The sequence below is a fragment of the Micromesistius poutassou genome (assembly GCF_964030765.1).
Source record: "Micromesistius poutassou genome assembly, chromosome: 16".
NCBI classification, from domain to species: domain Eukaryota; kingdom Metazoa; phylum Chordata; class Actinopteri; order Gadiformes; family Gadidae; genus Micromesistius; species Micromesistius poutassou.
The window spans coordinates 5,447,910-5,465,941 of NC_140286.1; the positions used below are offsets into that span (position 1 = coordinate 5,447,910).

The 18,032-nt window shown below is 46.6% G+C and overlaps 2 protein-coding genes across 5 annotated transcripts; one reads left to right on the forward strand and one right to left on the reverse strand.

Annotated features, from left to right (window-relative positions):
• The first annotated feature begins 204 nt into the window (after positions 1 to 204).
• On the forward strand, positions 205 to 12,469 carry gpbp1l1 (GC-rich promoter binding protein 1-like 1). Of its 2 annotated transcripts, none has more exons than XM_084480665.1 (12): positions 205 to 318; positions 1,558 to 3,063; positions 3,603 to 3,717; positions 6,474 to 6,603; positions 6,969 to 7,288; positions 7,390 to 7,465; positions 7,691 to 7,887; positions 8,439 to 8,582; positions 9,162 to 9,323; positions 10,421 to 10,548; positions 10,873 to 10,975; positions 11,684 to 12,469. In XM_084480665.1, the coding sequence occupies exons 3-12, from the start codon at positions 3,658 to 3,660 to the stop codon at positions 11,855 to 11,857; spliced, it is 1,494 nt and encodes a 497-aa protein (XP_084336791.1). In that variant the 5' UTR covers positions 205 to 318; positions 1,558 to 3,063; positions 3,603 to 3,657; the 3' UTR covers positions 11,858 to 12,469. The 2 variants fall into 2 exon arrangements, with proteins under 2 accessions (XP_084336791.1, XP_084336790.1); XM_084480664.1 differs by having other exon boundaries at positions 1,558 to 2,954.
• A 579-nt stretch (positions 12,470 to 13,048) lies between these two features.
• Positions 13,049 to 17,432, reverse strand: LOC311360799 (protein HGV2-like). Of its 3 annotated transcripts, XM_084480892.1 has the most exons (14): positions 17,316 to 17,432; positions 17,061 to 17,169; positions 16,833 to 16,913; positions 16,409 to 16,518; positions 16,008 to 16,283; positions 15,831 to 15,901; positions 15,652 to 15,740; positions 15,488 to 15,561; positions 15,033 to 15,221; positions 14,266 to 14,432; positions 13,949 to 14,023; positions 13,649 to 13,756; positions 13,421 to 13,536; positions 13,049 to 13,191 (listed from the first exon to the last, which is right to left on the reverse strand). In XM_084480892.1, the coding sequence occupies exons 2-13, from the start codon at positions 17,159 to 17,161 to the stop codon at positions 13,444 to 13,446; spliced, it is 1,434 nt and encodes a 477-aa protein (XP_084337018.1). In that variant the 5' UTR covers positions 17,162 to 17,169; positions 17,316 to 17,432; the 3' UTR covers positions 13,049 to 13,191; positions 13,421 to 13,443. The 3 variants fall into 3 exon arrangements, with proteins under 3 accessions (XP_084337018.1, XP_084337019.1, XP_084337017.1); XM_084480893.1 differs by having other exon boundaries at positions 13,049 to 13,536; positions 13,664 to 13,756; XM_084480891.1 differs by having other exon boundaries at positions 13,049 to 13,536.
• Between the last annotated feature and the right edge of the window lie 600 nt (positions 17,433 to 18,032).

Consider the following 18,032-nt stretch of genomic DNA (forward strand, 5'->3'; position numbering starts at 1 on the left):
TCAGACAAACGTGCTCTTGGACATAACGAGGGGCATTTTTTCAAAATAAGTCCATACAACGGCTCACAAGTAAACAATATTGTTTTACTCGTATGAATTGCTATTTCCAGATGCTATTTTGGGTTGATATCTTTTGCATCCCGCTGTAGTGTCATCTATGTTGCATAATCGTTAGCGCACCTGAACGCACCTCTACTTCGCTATTCGAATCGCTCAGTGCCAGCGCCAGCGGTAAGCGCCGCTAAACCCAAACAAACGTCCACAGCGACTCTTACAGCAGACGAAGTTTGAATAGAGTGATACCTCTCCGTGACCGTAGTAAGTAATTGTGTACCTTTCAGTCACACTTGATTGTAACCGTTTCCCCCAGACGCCGTTTGTAGCATCGTCACGAATTACACACGCTAGCCAGTTAGCTGGACAGCGTTAGCGGGCTGATGGATGTGTGCTGCTAAGGTAGCCATTTTGAAACTGTGTTGTTCCAACCAAACCAGGTCTGTTTACCCCTGTTGTTTATGTGCGACCATCGCTTCTAGCGTCGGTGTACTTGGCTATAGACGTTAGCGATGTGTTTTTATGTGGACAAGGTATCATGCGTGGTTCATTAACTTCACACATCCACCAGTTGCACGGGCTACTGACCCAAATAACGCTGGCTATCGGCTAACCATCGCTAGCTATCGGCTAACCTGAACTAAGCAGCCAGAGCTAGCAACAACGCGGAGTAGAAAGGTTCTTATTAACGTGCCCTGGCCCTTCTATCATGGACTAAGAGGCGCCAGCTATTCAATGTTCTGTCCGATTGTAATGGCTCTGCTTTGCTGATAGGCCATTTAACTCAAAGTCCGCGCTCTGCTGTGTTTTAGTAGTGAATACGTGCGTTGCCAACGACGCGCACATCTGGGTGTATAAACGTTACTCACACGACGTGATATTGTGTTGTTGCCGATGCATTCCTATGAATATGATTATATATTGTACATGCAATTGATTAAATCACTTTTAAATGTACGGTTTGATAACATATTAGCAGTGCGTCTATTCGGCCAATGGCTACGTCAGGACGTACTATCGTTATGTAATTGTTTGAGGGGAGCCTTTTTGTAAGCTTTCGCTGTAGGGGAAACCGCATTCAGAGTAATAACAACCTTACGATTTTATTGGCGGGCTCTAGTATTTTTTTAGACGTTTTGGTACTGGATTGTCTTCTCTGGTTTTGTGCAGTGTTGTGGGCACCAGAGCCTGTCTAACATGCGTGACAGTGACGTTAGAGATGTTGTCGAAGAAAGTGTTTGTGTGTGGAGGATATTTATAAACTGGAATGAATATTTGATTTAAAAGTCCTAGAATCGCCTCTGAAAGTAGGATATGTATCATGCACCACTCCTCAACCACCTTAGTCATTGTAGGTTTCTCTCACATGAAATCTAAGTCTTAATACAATCAGTGTATTCTTATTTATCACTTGACTATTATTATCCCTTTTGATATCTAGACATTTGTGTGTTAACTTGTGTCAAATGCCAAACATTCATGTTTGTTTAATTCCTTTTGCAGGTATGGTTTGTTCCTGTACTGAAAGTTCAACAAGATCAAGAGAATAATTTTCCTCGGCTCCAGCCTGGATTGACCCTCGGCCACACACACCAACACTGGTTCCCAAAGGGAGGATCGGATATAAGCGCCCATGCTTGGTTTCTCCCACGGTTTACCTTTTTCTAGAAGAGAAACTGCAGGTTTTGCTCTCATTCTGCAAGTTACCTGGCTGCGTTGGTCTTAACAATTAAACATAGGCATCACATGTGTTCCATGATCCCTGACGACTTGGGAGGGACCTGACCGTTCTGCAGCTTAAGCTTGTCTGATCTATGAAATCTGAACTACTACACTCTTCTGGGTCGATCAGATACCACAGGGCCATCGTGCGGGCGTTTAACCGATGTGAATGTAAAGCGCCTCACGTCAGACAAAGCATTATAATGTATCGGCCCACAGGAAACCAGTTCCACTAACCCAAGACGCAAGATGACGGCAATGTAACGGCGGCTCTGGCTACCTCTCCTGTCATGTGACCGCAAGACCCGGAGCTTTCTTTTCTTTATCCCCGGGGCAGCCCCTTTTCAATCAGCCAATGAGGTGAGCCGTGGTCGTCCATCGGTGATCTCCATCGTTACGGAAAGACTGTCCTCAAACCTATCTTCCTTTTTTTTTTTCTTCCTTTTTGTATTTGGCTGGATCTTACGATGCCTCGTTAGGAGGAGAGTGGACCTGAACGGAGTCTGGCACACTTTGTGGCAGGAGAAGACTCTCCCCTACAATCTTCTCCCCTGCCCCCCCCTCCCCCCCTTCCTCTCCCTGGCTGGTATCCATAGCAAAGCTGTGGTGTGTGCTGGGTTTCTGTTCTGTTGTCGCCAATCCAGTCCATTTCAATACAACCCCAAATCACCAAAGGCCTAAATGACTTGCCAGCGAGTGGCTGACATGAGTTAGGGCTCCTTCTCACCGGGACAACCTAGCCACAACGGTAGCGCTCATAGACCACACCAAAAAAAAAAAATCACCTGCTACCATCCTTTGGAAATATCAATCAGAGGAAAAAGAACGCACTTGCAATCAGGCACTTCCAGAACCATTGGACATCTCTGCTCCTTGAGCCAACCCCACCGCAGCTCTCCAGCGCCCCTTGCCCACTTTCTCTGGATCCCCGTTCCAGATCATTCCCGCGGAACCTTCCCGACCAGACTCCAGGAGTTCCACCCTGGACGTAGGGGTCTGCCTCTTGGGGAAAGGGGCTGTGTTGTCCTGGAGGAGTTGGGAAAGAGGAGTCAGAGGTTCGGTGCTCCTCGTCTGTCGGCGCACACACTCTGATTCCGTGGGCCTCGGGAAGCAAGCCCAGCCGGAAGTAGCGCCAGGCGGGGGCGGAGGCAGAGGACTTCAGAGCAACAGACTCTGGGGTAAGGATGAACGTGTGTAGGGTGGCTCGGTGGCTCCACCTAGCCCACTCTCCCGTTGGGGTTCACTCTCCGATCCATAAAGACACATAACGGCCATAGAAAGATATCGGTAAGAACGTAACAGCTGCTTGAATGAAATGCCCTAATGTGCAGAGATGTTGTTGCACTTGCAGAGAGGCCCAAAGATCACACCCAATCTGAAATCAACCATCCAAGAGACACACCCACACTCACAGGCACCACACACACACCCCTCGCTCACAGGCACGAAAGACCAGGCACCACCTGCATCTCGGGTGACTGCTTTGGTTCTGTGAGACTCCCGCCTTTCGTCTCTTCTGGGCTGAGCTTATATATATATAAATTACACCATTCACTTTATTCACACAAGTATTATTTTTATTATGGAAGACAAGACACTCTGCATGCATGCTTTCAGCAAGTCGTCAACCACACAGGGCCGAGGTTATTATTAATTTCTAACAATAGACGCCCAAGTCCCAAGTAAGGCTTTTTTTTTGGTTTCTTGAAGACAAAAAGCGGTGAATACAAATAAAGAAAAAACTCAAGCGAAAGTGAGCAGTCACATATTTTCCCCGTGTTGTGGATTTCTGTTGAGAATGACGGTTGTTATATCCCCTCTCTCAGATCCTGGCCATGAGGTTTGACGCCTCGATCCACTGACCGGAAACACTGGACCTCAATGGCGCAGCATGACTTTGTCCCTGCATGGCTTAACTTCTCCACGCCCCAGCCCGCCAAGGTACGTGTCTTCGCTTAAATTGCGTTGAGTTTGTGTATGTGCGTGGAAGATGTGATTTACATAATCAAGTTGAAGAAAACCTTGTGTCTGTTTTTGCATATCTCAGTACATGCATGCTGTGTCATGAATGCGATCTATTTGGTAAATATGGTAATTCATGCAAATTACTACTAGAAACTAACTTTAGGCATAGCAGAACTAATTTAAAGACATTGATAATTAAACTATAAATACAAGAAAACCAGTAATTTAAAATCCTCCAATGAATATTACATTTTTTTAAGTACTTTCTATTAAATATATAGCAATTATGGGTACATATTTAACACAATAACTTCCATATCTTGGTGTGTGTGTGTGTGAAGTGAAGACAATTTATCCTTAAGGCATAAACCTGTTGGTTGGGTTAAAGTGTGGATGGTCGTGTCTGGTTTGACTTGAGTTCCCCTTATTCCCCTCTTTGGTTCCAACGGTTTACAATGCGCATTTTGCATGCATCGTACAACACTTTGCATGGATGGTATTAAAATAAATAGAGGATAGATAGCTAGTAGAAGTAGAAAGTTGAAATGACAACAATACCTTTTTTGCATTCCTATTTCAGCTTTTTCCATATCTGCCCTGTGACTTAGTGACCTCACAAGTGGGAGTGTCCACATAGATGTGTGTGTATGACGGTGAAGGCTATGGGTGGGTGTGTGTCAGGAAGTAGTGCTATGCTTTTCAGCAGAGCGTTGTGAGCAGTGGACGGCACCACCTCACACATACACGGCTTGGTTTCTCTTTGGAAAGTTGTTTTTTTCCCCAAGTTTTCACAAAAGCCCCGCCCCTAGTGATCCGAGTTGGTCTGGCCTGACTTTAGTGGTTTTGTTGGAGGTCATCTCATTGTCGCCATGTGTGTTGTTGGAGGTCACTCGGTGGCTGGAGGATGAGGGCTCTTAAACCTGCTGATGAGGAACTATCGGTTCAGACCAACGTTCACCTTCCAGGGGCCAATGCATGCATGCAAGTGTTCAATCAATCCATTGGTTATTGTCTGACCTTGTGCCGGTGCTCTGTGTATTCTGACTGGTCTGAATCTTGGCCAGTCAGATAGCCGAGTCTTCGGTTTTGAGATGGAAAGGCAGAAACTCCATTCATTCTCTCACTGGTGACTCATATCAGTGATGCCCATGCATGCATCACGCAATGGTGCAGCGCCCCCGCTGGGTTACTAATGCCACTGCAATCAGCAGGGCCCAAAAAACTAAATAAAATAAAACTCTCGGAACAACAAATTATGATCTTTGCCTGTAGAGGTGTATAGTGGTCTGCTGTAGAAGAATAAATCACATGGATGATGCTGCAGATGGCATTGATTCATGCAAGGTCTAAGACTAAATGTAGGAAACATGAAGAGATGGAGTTACACAACAAGTGACGTAATCATAGAAAGTAGCCTGCCTTTTTGATTGCATAGAATAGAATCCACAGTATTATGAACCCCAGACGATAGACACAGGTTACAGATTGCAGACTGAAAAACATATTTAGCGCTAACATCAACAAAATTCTAAAGCATAAAGTGCGCCCAAAGTCTATTTGTTCTTATTCTTTCTGGTAGAACCGTTTCTACCGAGGACTTGCTAGATTCCTTCATCACATCCAAACCGGATGTGCCCTCACACATCAGCAACAAAGTGCTCAGCTGCTGGGAAAATCATGTGTAGTAATTAAAGATTATGCTGATCATGTCGGTGCGTGTATGAGTACATAATCCCACCTTTTTTATTTTGATATTGTTGTCCTGCATATGCATGTAGTGTAGTTCATTGACGTGTAGCGACCTCTTTGTAAACGAGCAGTTTATAGAAATCCAGATGGTTGAGCATGATGTAAAGGCAATATGTTGGCACTACTAAGAGATGCTAGGAGATTAGCTTCATCCTGGTATCGTGATGCACTCTTGTGCAGAACTAACAGGTTTTATGTTTTTATACACACTGGTCAGTATGTGTGTAATGGCACGGTCACACGTTTTACTTTCCTGACTAATGTTTCTACTGATGTACTATACCAACTTTCAGCATGATAGATTAATTATAATTTTGACAATCATCAAGTTCAGCAAGCTTCTGGTTTCACAAATGTAATCATTCGGTGGCTTTGGTTCACTTTTGTGTCTTGTTTCTGAAGTAATTAGGAAATTACCTTTTCTTCTTGGCTTCCGGTCAGTGCTTTGTGTTATGGGGCCTGGGCATTTGCCCTGACATTTAATATCCAAATGATTCATCATCCAAACCCATTATGAAAGAATCAATAGCAAAACCAATCTGTATTTGCAGGCCTGCAGCACTATATGAGTGACGTACTGCTATTTCTTTTTTTCAAACTGATTTGTCAGTTTGACCTGAATCCAAAACGTTGATCTAGACCAGTGGTTCCCAACGTCTCCATGCCGTGACCCACTTGCTGCTTGGTTTCCTCTTGGCCCAGGACCCACCAAATAGTGTGTACAGCAAAATGTTGTCATTACCATGTCAAAAAGAGGGAAATTAGTAACTCGATGTATTCTGTTATACAGCATCCCTCCTGTTTTGGGTCTTCAAATGCTTGAAGACCCAAAACAGGAGGGGATTGTGGCTGCCTGGTCCCCTGGTGTGATCCACATGTGGCTCGCCACCCACCAGTTGAAATGCCACTACTAATCTCAGACTTAACAGGACCCTCTGTGGTCTACCGGGAAGAGCAGACACTAACCGGTGCCCCCTCCTCAGTCCCCTGCCGCCAGCCATGAGAAGCACGGTGAGCCCCACCATCACCGCGACGGCAGAGCGCCCGTGAGCCGCCGCCGCCACAACTCCTCCGACGGCTTCTTCAACAACGGTCCGCTGCGGGCGCCTGCAGGTAACCACACCACCACCACCACCCCCCCATCAGCACCATCACGTGTGTGTGGGATTTGACGTGTGCGCTGCTGCTGTTGGCTGGTTGTGAAGCCAAGGACATCATGGTGAATGAAACTGGTTGAAGTCAGCAAGTGATTTTGTTTGGTGCCTACATGCAGTGATGTTGCCGCTCCATTGTGCCATGGCAACGGAGCAAAGTTGTTCATACAAAATGTACTAAAAATGGAACACATGAATCGTGGTTGATCTGCTATCGGGAGTGAACGTTTACATCACCATCCTCCCCTCTTGTCAACCACATGTATGTTCATTGACTAAAACACAGATGTGCCCGTCTTTTGTTGCTGTTGTTGTGGTGTGAAGGTGATGGGTGGCAGCAGCCCTCCCTGCTCCTGAGGCACGACTCTGTGGACTCGGGGGTGGCCAAGGGCGGACATGGCGGGCTGGCAGGGGGGTCGTGCTGGAAGGAGGCGCCCAGCTGGCACGGTGCTCCGCGGGGGGCCCAGGACGCTCACCACCCCCAGGGACGGCACCCGAAGCGGGTGGGGGGCGACAGGGACAGGCAGGGCGGGCACCGGCAGCGCAACGGCAACTTCCATCCCCGCAAGGGGGCACCGTTCCAGGACAAGTTCCCCAACGAGGAACGCAAGGAGGACAAGCTCAAGTTCGTGGAGGAGGACTTTGTAAGTAGACTCCTTTTTCGGCCATCACCAGTTTTCACCCCTGAATATCGATGTACGAGTGCAATGGGCTTGTGTTTGAATATCCATGCCTCTCTTCCCAGCCCTCCCTCAACCCTGAAACAACTGGAAAAACCGGGTCTCAGATCAGGGCCGTGGCCCCCCGCGCTGGAGTTTGGGGTGAGAAGAACAATCAAAGCATACACACGCAGTGTGTTCAGAAAGTGTAAAGTCTCTTACTAACAGTTTGATAAGATTTGCTTTATCAATACAAGCTGGAAAATTGGGACTAAGACTCAATGGCTTTCATCCTTCAGTACATGGTTCTCATGAGCATGTGAAGTATGCTACATGCTCCTCCATCTCCTGGTTCTCCTGCTGACCACTGGTGTCTGTCCCCCTCAGAAAACCCCCCGAGTGGGAAGCAGATGGTGTCCAAGATGCTGGTGATCAAGAAGATCTCCAAGGAGGACCCCAGCACGGCCTTCTTGGCCGGCTTCGCTGTCGCCGGGGCCCTTTCGACCAATGGCAGCAAGACCCCCATGATAGGCTCCAGCGTGTACAAGAACCTGGTGCCCAAGCCGGCACTGGCCCCCACCAAGGTAAGGCTCTCGGAGGGCTGCACAACAGCTCCACTCACTGGCTTGATTTGAGGGGCAGAGATGGCTGTCTGTTTGTGGGGCTCATGTGGAAGAGACCAACGTGTAGTTCCTCTAAGGGGGCTCTGCACAGTGGCCCGCCACCAAAGGCACTTAATTTGGGCAAATGTAGTTGGGTGAATGACGCCCGGTTGATCATTGCTGTTAAATTTCATTTAATAATAATAATAATAATAATAATAATAATAATAGACTAGAAATTATATTGGAAGTTTATACAAGTAAAAAACTAAAATCCAAAAACCAAAATCTTTTTTTAATTTTTATTTTTATTTTTTGATAACCACTTTTGAGTGGTTGGTGCTTGTTAACCATGACGGGACGTTAAACACGCACCTGTTCCACCACATCACTGTTGAAACGTGATGTAACTTGTCCCAATGCATTTCACCTGGCCCACCTGTAAATGCCTTTTAAGTTTGACCCAAATGCTTTTCAGTTTTGTGAACCACAGTGACTGTGGTTCATGGTCGTCGTCTCTTTGTGTGTTCCAGAGCACTCAGTGGAAGGCGGGCGGGAGGGAGGTGAGCAAACCCGGTCTCCACATGACGGGCCGGGACTCTCTTTTCACCAGCCCTGTGTCCGCCTCCAAACCCAGCCTCAACCCCAGCACGACCCCCCACAACACCCCCAAAGAGGTAAGGACTGGTATACTGCCACTTGGCTGACATGACCCCAAAGGGCTCGAGAAGGAAAGACAGTAATGCATTATGGGAGTAGTCGGGTCCGCACCAGAGTGACGTTGTTTTCATATTCAAAATTAATATAATTCTAAATTTGTGCGACAAATCCAAGTTGAGCCCCACTTCACCCCTTTCCCCCCTGCTATGCTCTCCAATACATTGGAGAGCATAGCAGAGCATAGATACTCAGCCTGCCTGATGCTCCTGTCTCCATGGATACTCCCCCTTTGTCTCCATCGATTCTGTCTCTATGGATACTGACTCCCCATCCCTCTCTGTCTCCATGAATACTGATCTTCTGTCTCCACGGATAAGGTCACCCTGACTCTCTTCCTCTGTCATGATGGATACTCGCCCCCTGACCCTGTCCATAGATACTCAAGCCCCTGTCTCCATGGGAAACAACCCCTGACTCTCTCCGTCTCTCGTGACACTAACCCTACTGACTCCCTCTGTGTCGCCACGGATACGGGGCCCCTGACTCCATCTCCATGGATACTGACCGTCTTTCCCTCCCCTACTTGTCCTCCACAGCAACAGCCCTCCAGCATCACCCCTCCCATCGACATCGTTCCGTCGCGGCTGAAGCTGATGCGGCGCGGGCCGGACCGCAAGAGCGAGTTCCTGCGAGCGCTGAAGGATGAGGGCACCGGGGAGCTGACGACCAGTAGCAGCAGCCCCGGCACTTCAGGGGAGGTGGGTACCACCACCGCACCAACTACAGCTCACTGGTTAATGCAGCAGGGAGGACTGAGGGAGGATGCTACCAGTTAGGCTACGACTATTATTTTCATTTTTTTTTGGTGTGTTACAAAGGGATTAGTAGCGTTACGTCCTAAATTAACTTAGTTTATCTGACATGCACCCCGGGAAAACCGTTGGATTCAACCGTTTAGATTTGATTAACTATTCTGCCGATCGACTTAATCGTTGGAGCTTTAGCTACAACTGCAGGATATCACAGGGGGATGGTAAACCATCCCTGACCCACGGTTCATTGCTCTGACAAAGAGTCATGAGGGAATTAGAAACATATTTATTGTTCATAGTGGATGGGACCAATTCACTCCGTCTGAACCACAAACGTCTAACTATTGAATTGAGTAGATGCTTCTATTTTAAGACTTGAGAGGCTTTAAGTGCAGTGTTGTGATCTCATTGGTTGTTTCGTGAAGCTATACTACCTCCTTCCTAACGGGCAGTACTGTGAGCTCAACGGTTGAGACTGTTTACTTACTTATTGTATCTTACTTATTATTATCTGCTTGTTATTACATATCTTGTTTTATTACTGATCCCTCATGCTGTTGGACTATGCCTTTTGGCTGCTGTAAGACTGCAAAGGTCTCCACTGTAGGATTCATAAAGGATTATTTTATCTTGTCTCTTCCAAGCTTACAGGGAGTTGACACAAATGTATTCTGAAGCTTGCATGACTTGACCTGGAGAGACGCTGGATTTCAGTTGGTAAAGAAACAACGGGCTCCGTTAAAATAAAATAAAATTCTGGCTGTTGTACTTTCCTGAGCGTGATTTCATATTTCATTGTTCAGGATGACGGCTATTAGACGAGGCTCCATAAACCATGATTAAATATGGGTTATGGCACCGGTACAGACAAAACTATCAGAGCATCCATAAATTGTTAATGCTGCTGGGTCCACTGAAACGCAGCCAACATCGATGTGAGGTGCTGCTGCGTCTGCACTCACGTCCCCAGGGACTCGGGAGTGTCCAGTGGTTTTGATGAATGTCCCCTTAACTCGTGTTCTGTTTGATTGAACGGTGTCCAGGGAGAAGGCGGCACTCCGGAGCCCAAGGCCTACAGTGAGGAGGCGGGCCACCATGAGAACGGCCTGGCCTACTCCCTCAGCGACTCGGATACTGAACACCTGTCCAGCTCCCTGGAGGCAGAGCACAGGTGAGCACTCCCCCCCCCCGGATCACCATCACCACAACATAAATGCCCTTTTATAAATAATGTGATTTGATATTCTCATTAATTTTTTCATTTTATTTGAAAATTATCAAATTAAACAGACATTAACTTTTTGTTAATGAAAATGGCCAGACTGTATTGATGTCTAATAAATTTGGTTGTGTTGATGATCCCATTTTCTGACGTGGTGATGAGACTGTCTTGTTTTACCGTTGGACCACATTCGGTGGGTCCTGGCCGCAAGTGGCTCCCCAGATGGCTCACAGCATGACAACCCTGAGCTAAGGATTCTCTGTCCCCTGATAGGTTGCTGAAGTCCATGGGCTGGCAGGAATGTCCCGAGAACGATGACAACTTCCTGCCTCTGACCGAGGACGAGCTCCGAGAGTTCCAGACGAAAACTGAGCAGGTGACTGCGGCCGAGTCTTGAACAATCCAACTGTGTTTTATATCGTAGGAAATGAACCACGTAGACGCCTGCCTATCTCTTGGTCTGGTCTCCCACTTGTTCCAAGAGTCGTTCCCAGCGCAACAATCAAGTAGATTGTGTTGTTTTAACGCCCATAGCGCTTGTCTAACATGGCTGTAATGTTTTTCTATGTTCGACGTGACTATGGATATTGATTATTTAGCGTCCGTCCCCACACAGCTCTGTGCGTTAGGCTTAAATGTAGGCGTCCTTGAGCAAGATGCCCTCACCCCCTACCGGCCCCTGAAGGAATCTTTATTCACTGTATGTTGCTTTGGATAAAAGCCCCTTGAGATTCATGAAATGTGCTTTATAAATCGAATTGGTGACACTTCACAAAATGGTACAGTAATTAGGAAATGCAGTAATTAATAAACAGCTAGTTAATGGTCTAGTAATCACTTACTAATGCTGTTGTATGTTCCTGTGGTTCTGTGTACAAGCTGCTTGTTAATAAAGTTGTTTTGAATAGATGGTCATGTTAACCACGGATGGTGTTCATGTTAGCCACCGTATTAATTTATACATTATATGATTGGGTAAATGCTGACCCACTTACCCCTATACTAATGCTATATAAGGCTACTACTGGGCTACTACAGGCTATACTACTGCAGTGGCTCATGCTTATTTCTGGTTGATTGACAGCTGAAGAGGAACGGCATCCAGAGGAACGGGGTGCTGCCCCGGCCGCGGGGGGTCACCCTCCACTTCACCCCCTGGAGGAGTGAGCCACACGTGGAGGAGGAGGACGAGGACGAGGGCTCGGAGACCAGTAGCAGCAGCCAGACCTCTGACGACGAGGGCGGAGTCAGGCCCTGACGCGGACGTGGTCGGGCCATGACGACGAGGGCGGAGTCGGGCCCCCGGCGAACGCCACACGGAACTAAACGATGAAAAAGATTTAAAAAAAAAACAAAACAAAAAAAAAACCACCACATCACCACCGAATACAACAAAGGAAACAAAAAAAAATGACAAACAAAACAGCCAAACAGCCCAGCAAGCAAGCAACGTCCTGCCCCTCCCCACCTGCTCCTTCTCCTTCCTAACCGCTCATCCATTTTCATTGTTTTTTTTTGTTCTTATTTTCTAGATCACCATTTTGACTTTTTGTTGTCGTTTCTTGCACAAGGGAAAAACCAATCATATCCAAGTGAAGGGGGAGATTCCTGCTCCGTCAGACGTCTTTTCCCTGCGTTTTCTCCTTCACTGCAGCCCCACCACCCCCCCCCCCCCCAAGCCCTCACCCCACCACCCACCCATCCTCCCTTCACTCTTCCTTTTTTTTCTCCCTCGCTTTGTGGAACTGAAGTGTTGGAGAAAAAACGAAGGGCAAGGAATGCACACAATTCTGCTTTAAACAGACTAACTCATTTCATTGATGATGCTGATGACACATTAATGATATTAATAAAAATTGGTTCCTGAAAAGCTGAAATGTTTTCCATGTGAATCTGGTTGCTGTGTGCCTCAGATTGTATTTTTGTGGTAGATGCTACAGTACAAATCAAGCTTAAGAATGGGCTTAATGGAAGAAGCTGGTACTTGTAGGAGCAGGTTTTGACTCGGCCAGATATAAATGCAGCATAGCATGGATGTTTATGATTGCATGCTCAAAATGGCTGTGTAGGTCAAAGTGGTATTGCCAGCATGTTTAAACTGGGATGAAACTGACCACCAGAAGTCAGTTTCACAAGGTAGTTCATGTTTGTGGCCAAGACTTTCCTCGCTGAATTGTTCCTGTGTTGCATCATGTCCAGAGAAGGAAGTGTTTCTATCAATGTTTTGATTCATGCATGTTTGTCAGAGTCCGAAGTTCAAGTTTAATATTTACACCAATCACTGAATCGACATGCTTGCCTCCAATCATCAAAGACTCATTTTTATAACGTATGTACATTGTCTGGCCTCTTACAAAACTGCTTTTAAGGGGACTGCTGATTAAGCTCCAATCATGTACCAATGTTGGCATAAAGCCAGTGTCAGATTCAACATGAATGGCAACACAAGTTTATCAAACGTTAAGTCTTTATTGAAAATTTACATTAGTTCAGTGACAAACAGGGTACACATATTTACAAAAGTGAAATCAACCAACATCTACGCACCCACAAACAACCCAGAACAGCAGATCCACATCACTGGCTGAAAATCTGAAGGAGCAAAAATCATACACAATACTTCAATGTGTGGTGAGGGTGTGAGTATATAGATAGTACATGTAGTTGGCCAAATGGACAGATAAATCAATTAAAAACATCTGCACATTGTTAGTCAGGTGGCTTCTTGTGGTCAGATCACAGCAGGGGACAAACTAATTTCCACAGGAAGGAGTGCACCCATTTGGATCTCCATGGAAACACAGCTTAGTTTTTAAGTTACCGCTCCAGCTCCATTTTGTTGGCCTAAGCCTTCTCGTCCCCGTTGGTACAGGCCACCTCCTCCGGCTTCAGCCTCTTGGTCGAGCCCTCCTTCACTGGACTCTCCTCTGGTTTCCTCTGCAATGGTTGGTGGGAAAAGGTAAGATGGTATGCCAAGATATCTACACTGGAACAACGTGTTTGGACAGATCACTGATTACAGTGACTAGTCAAAATTAGTCCTGCCCACCTCTTCCTTCCTCACCTTCTTCCTGACCAGGTGGGAGATGTCAGACACTGGTGCTTTGGAGGCATGGCCATTGGTAGAACTGACCCCATTGGTTGGCTTGGCTGTAATCTGAACGACAGAAGTTGACGAATGATCAGTATTTGGAGATTACAGCTCACGTCAACTTCATACATTTGGACTTTAAAATGAGGAAACAAATTGTCCAATAAAAACACAGAAAGAGAGAGCGGGTGCTTCAAGAGCAGGTGCTTGAAAAGCAAAGTTATGGAGGCCTTGTGTCTATAACTACCCCAGGCTTACCGTAGTAGTGCTTGATGACGCTTCACCGTTTTGTACACTGGGAGCAGAGAAGGCTGAGGAGGTGGGTCCACCATTCTGGAAAAATGAATTGACCAAATTAAAATCCAAAACAATCAGTTCCCCAATCCGAGGGAAGGCCAATTAGGCAGCCACCAGACTACTTTATCACCCCCCCCCCCCCACAAGGATGCCTAGAGGTTACACGGCAGACGTTGAGAATCGAAGTCCAGGAGTGGACCTTTCCGCTTTAAGTCAAACTCCTTCACCGCTGACCCTTCATGACCTCCACAGCACACCAGACCCATCGCCCTACTCACCAGCTCCTCGTTCATGGGCTCAGCGGAGGCCAACTTCAGGCCCTCCTGGGCGTCCTCCACCTTCTCCTTCAGCTCAGGAAGGAGCTCCCTCAGCTCCTCCATCTCCTTCCTCTCTTCGGAGACCTCCTCCGAGTCCCCAGCCTTGTCCAGGATCTTCTGCAGGTTGTCTGTTACATTGGAAAGGACTATAAAAGGACTTGCGCCATGCATACTTCTGTATGACAAAATTTTGGTCTTTTCATTTGTAGGCTTGTTCTTCATCTCATACAATACACATATTTTACAATTAACCAGACCTTTTATTTGTATTTATTGATATTGCTGCCCTCCCTTCATTTGTTCAACCTTTGCCTTGATTGATCATATGCTCTTATTACTTTTAAGTCGTTTTTACAGAGCATGTTAAAGTCCAGATCAGCTATTTAAAGGGTGCTACAAAAGTTTAAATTATTTGAAATGCTCCATGGTGCCGTGCAGTGCACATTGGTGTCGATAGAATAGCAATAGAATAGCTCTATTCATGTTTTCTGGAAGGTGGAGACAAAACCAAACTACTGCTATCTTCTATGAATTGAACACGTTTTATAAAACATAAATATATGCCCGGCCATTTTAAATTGATGGGTTCGCTCCAATATGTTCTCAATACTGTGACATTCTTAACCCATGTGCCATGCTTTACCAATTAAGATAAGATCATATGTATGATGTAATCGATCAGGTTGACAGCTGATTGGTCAGTGCCCCACAGCCACCACAACACATACCTAGCCTGGTCTTGATGACGGTGGTGGCGTTCTGCAGCTGCTCAATGGCCAGGCTGTACTGGCAGTGGAGGGTGTGGGTGAGGCCCAGCTGGTAGTGGGTCTCGGCCAGCAGACGGCTGTCGGGCTCCAGGTGCTTCTCCTGCAGCGTCAGGCACTCCTGGAGGTCCTCCAGCGCCTGGCTGTAGTTCCCTGGGAAGGCGAAACATCCATGTTATCCACGTTGCCCTTCATCACATGCTTTAATGAAGACCATGTACGCGTTTGATCTCGAGAACCAAGAAAATGTGACTGTCCTGTTTACGTCGAGGTCCAGCGGCCTATTTTATTACACGTTTGACACCGGGTGCTGTGAAACACTGGCATCAGCCACCACCATCTAGCACCATCCTTGCTGTAATCTGCCGTCTATGTGGCAGCTCTTTTTTTGGATGTGGGCCACCGCAAGATGTCCTTACCCGACTCGGATGAGACTTCTCCCAGCTTCAGGTGAGCTTGGGCGGCCAACAGCTGGCCCTCCTTGGTGCCGTTCCTTTAAAAATAAATGCATAAATAAAGACGGTTGATCACATGTCCACGACCCTTGTGACCCCACCTCCACCACCTGGCCCGGGGCTCCTACCTTTTGTAGATGACCTTCGCCACCTCCAGCATCTCCCAGGCCAGCTGAAGGTTTCCGACCTCCTCATCGTCGTCGTCTTCGTCGCTCCCCTGGAAGAGAAGGTGGGTTTAGAATTTCCATGACAACCCCCAGTTATGCAACATAAATCTAGTGCAACTTCAGTTTGATTGGTCAAGTACCTTGGCCTCTTCGCCATCCCCTTTGGCTTCTTCGGCATGGTCATCGTCATCTGCCTCTTCCTCTTCCTCAGCTGAGACAAAAGTAAAGGGAGGGGTTGTTAGGCCACTTTATACCCAACTAGGTTGTGTGAACTGTGCATTTTCCCAGCGTTATCTTGGAGACAGAAGTCCACTTACAGTCTCCCTCCTCCATTTTCTCTGCAGATTCGTCCTTTGTCTTCTCAATATTCTCCTTGTTCTCGCCGTCGGAGGGGCTGTCTCCCTTCACTCCACCATCTCCCTCTTTTTTGGGGGTGCCCTTTTGTTCATCTTTCTTCTCTCCCTCCTCCACTTTCTTCTCCCCCTCTGTCTCCTTGTCTTCTGCCTTCTTCCCATCCTTCTGTTTCTCTCCGTTTATCTTCTCCTCTGACATGGCGTCATACACCTTGGCCCTCAGCTCATCCCGTGTCTTCTCTGTTCGGGGCCACATGGTTTGGGTACATAAAAAGGTTAGAGAGGCTACCGACGACAAACCACATTACTCTCCAACAAGGTCCAACGTAATATAAAAACATTTTAAAAAAAAAGTTTCCTCTCACCGTCTACATTTTCTGTGCTCTCGACGTTGGAGTCTTTGTTTTTCTCTCCCTCCTCGGTTTCATCCTCAGGCACTCCTTCCAGAGCGTCCCCAAGAACGGTGTTCTCCATTCTACCGTCACACAGCCAAACATCGTCCCGTCACTTCCTGTGTCTACGTTCCACTTACTACGGCTTCAGTTTGCAGGCGCCTTTATTTATCCAAAGCCACTTGCAGTGAATTGTAGATTAATGTTAATTAAGAACAGGCAGGGTTTAGCATCCTCCTCTAAGAGGCCTACAGGTATATTGTGCACTTTGAGCCTCGATGCAGTGTCCCTATCCACTGCATAATCCTGCCCCATGCATGTGACGCAATAACAGGACTTAGAGTAGATGATGAGGCAACATGTGTGTGGATGACAATTCTTTGGACAATTTTCTTACCGTGCTAGGTCCAATAGTGCTCTTCCACACCAGAAGAAAGCCTCGCCACATTCATCTGCCGTATCTCCAAATGTTTTAGCTCTGGAGAACGAAACATCGCTAGAAAGTATAACTACTGGATTTCACAGTTCTTTGAACCACTTCATACCGAACATATAACAGGGGATTGAATTAATAGTGATCCATTGTGGCAGATGGCTAATGTGTCAGTTTTCTTTGTCCACTCACAGCATGCTGCAGGCATCTTGCAGAACGCTGGCCGCCTCCACCGCGTTCCCCATAACCAGGTGCTTCTTGCCGGCTCCGATTAACTTGTTGGCCTCTTCCATGTCGCGTGCTGGATGTCGAGATAGGTGGACTTTTAAAAACCTCAGTCTTAAACCATATATGCAAGTTAGACTCCAGTGTTAAAAATGACCGATTGCCACTAGTACCAAAACGACTAAGATAAGACAAATACAAATACGTGATGTTGATACATACCTTGGACGGAAAGGTAAATGCTGAAAAGAGGTTAAACAAAATCAAAAGCAGGTTCTGTTCTTCGGTCTAAGACTTGGACGGAGTTTTGGATTTGGCGCGAAATGTGGTATATTTCACATTCAATATCCGGGGGTGTGACCCAGCGCGGGAGTTGGTCTTAAAGGCGCAGTATTTTAAAATCGGTACCAGGAGGGACCTTCTTTTTTATGTCAGTGACTAGGATTAATTAGGGCAGAAATAACCAATACTGATAATAACATGAACAATATATAAATATTAGTTAATATATTCAATTGTAGTGTAATTTACACGTATACTTGTGTATACTTCTTAATACATGAACATATATATATATATATTTATAATATTATTATTATTAATATATTGCTGCACGTGTTTATCTTTGTTGTTTGTGTTTGTGTGGTGTTCAAGGGCGGAGTAAGGGGAATGGTGTCATTTCCTGCTGTGAGGGGACTGTGATTTCACCCTAGGGCCCCTCCCCCTGCCAAGGGACCCTTTTGCTGCCCTGTCAGGGGCAAGTCTGTACTTGGCACCCCATCAATTCAAGCACCCACGGAGGCAATCGCATGCCTCCCCCAATAACAAGACGCCTTATTAGTTCAACGTGTGCTAATTTAACCAAAGACCGTTTACCTTTTTCGACAGTGAGAACAGCCGTATAGGAATAACGTTCATATGAGATCTATTTTGGGGCTT